The 1377-nt window shown below is 68.0% G+C and overlaps 1 protein-coding gene across 1 annotated transcript in view; it reads left to right on the top strand.

Moving 5' to 3' along the window:
• SNCB (synuclein, beta) overlaps positions 1-1377 on the top strand; it is a 5029-nt gene that overhangs the window by 1950 nt on the left and 1702 nt on the right. Inside the window, exons 2-3 of the mRNA XM_009893612.1 lie at positions 778-816; positions 1159-1277. Coding sequence (XP_009891914.1) covers positions 778-816; positions 1159-1277 — 158 coding nt within the window. The remainder of the gene's footprint in view (positions 1-777; positions 817-1158; positions 1278-1377) is intronic.

Genomic DNA, 1377 nt, shown 5'->3' with positions numbered 1-1377 from the left:
GCTGTGGCATTGGGCTGCTCGGGGAGGGAGCTGAGGCCGCCCCTGCCTGCAGCGAGAGGGAGGGTGCAGGGCTGGGGCTAAGTCCCGCTCTGGAGGGCACAGATCTGTGGGAGGGCTGAGGCCCCAGAGCTGTTCCTCCAGGCGGTGGTGGGTGCCTGCCCTGGACCCCCACTCTGCCCAGGGCTGCGTGCCCTGGGTGGGTGCCCAGCACCTCAAAGAGCACCCCAAGGCACTGTCCTGCAGGACCTGCCCAGTCCCTGCCTTTCCCCGCATCACAGACACTCCACTCCCATCCCATGGGGGGTCCTGGCGTCTGTGGGCAGTGTCGCTCTGCCCGAAGGGAGCCTGGCAGGGTCGGCATGGCTGGCAGCACCCAACCCCGGGCTGCTCCAGCTGTGTGGCTTCCCGTGCCCTGTTGGCACCAGCTCTGGGTTATGGATCCTGGCTCCTGTGGGAGGCTTTGCTCAGTGGCACGGCTGGCGTTCACCCTGCCCAGCTGTGCCCCGGCATGGTGCTGGGCACTGGGGTCTCTGCCCTGCCTGGCACACGGTGGTGGCCCTGTGCTGCTCCAGCCCAGGCTCCTGCAGGGACCAGGGGAACCTTGCAGGGAGCCAGGTGGATGCTCACCCCCCCCCCTGCTGGTGTGGCCAGGCTGGGGTACAGGCAGGATGCTGCCCCATCTCACAGAGCCCTGCCAGGGTCCTGGTCACAGCGCGTGGCAGAGCCCTGACACTGGTCCCTCTAACTCCATCTCTGTCTCTCTCTTTCTACCCCCAGGGAGTAAAACCCAAGGCGTGGTGCAAGGCGTCACCTCAGGTATGGTCCCCTCCGGCTTCCCACCCTGGTACCCCTCTGGCCCCGAGAGTGCAGCCGCACTAACGAGATCAGAGGCTAATTGAGGGGCTGATGTCACCCGGCTAAAGCCTCTTATATAACCGGGCCAGCACGGAAGGATTTGCGGTGGCTGCTCACACTCCCTGCCCAGCTGTGGAGCAGCATCCCCGCCCCCCCCCCTCCCCAGGGCCCAGGCAGGGAGGCGGGGAGGGCCTGATCCTGCCCAGCGACTCCCCATCATCCCCCCCCCGGGGTGGTACGGGGCATGGAGCCGCAGCTGGCCTGGCATGGGGGGGCACTGATGGGCGCCTCCGGCTCTTGCAGTGGCTGAGAAAGCGAAGGAGCAGGCGTCCCAGCTGGGCGAAGCGGCATTCTCGGGTGCTGGCAACATCGCGGCGGCCACAGGACTGGTGAAGAAGGAGGAGTTCCCTGCGGACCTGAAGGTGAGACCTCCGGGCACTGCCATGCCCACGGGGACGCTGGCACGTCCCCAGGCTTGGCGGGGAGCCCCTTGGCCACTCCCCAGCCCCCTGGGGGGGGCCC

Source organism: Charadrius vociferus, unplaced genomic scaffold (assembly GCF_000708025.1).
Source record: "Charadrius vociferus isolate BGI_N301 unplaced genomic scaffold, ASM70802v2 scaffold1041, whole genome shotgun sequence".
NCBI classification, from domain to species: Eukaryota; Metazoa; Chordata; class Aves; order Charadriiformes; family Charadriidae; genus Charadrius; species Charadrius vociferus.
The sequence above is the reverse complement of the archived record's forward strand: the minus strand, read 5'-3'. Positions and strand labels throughout refer to the sequence as shown.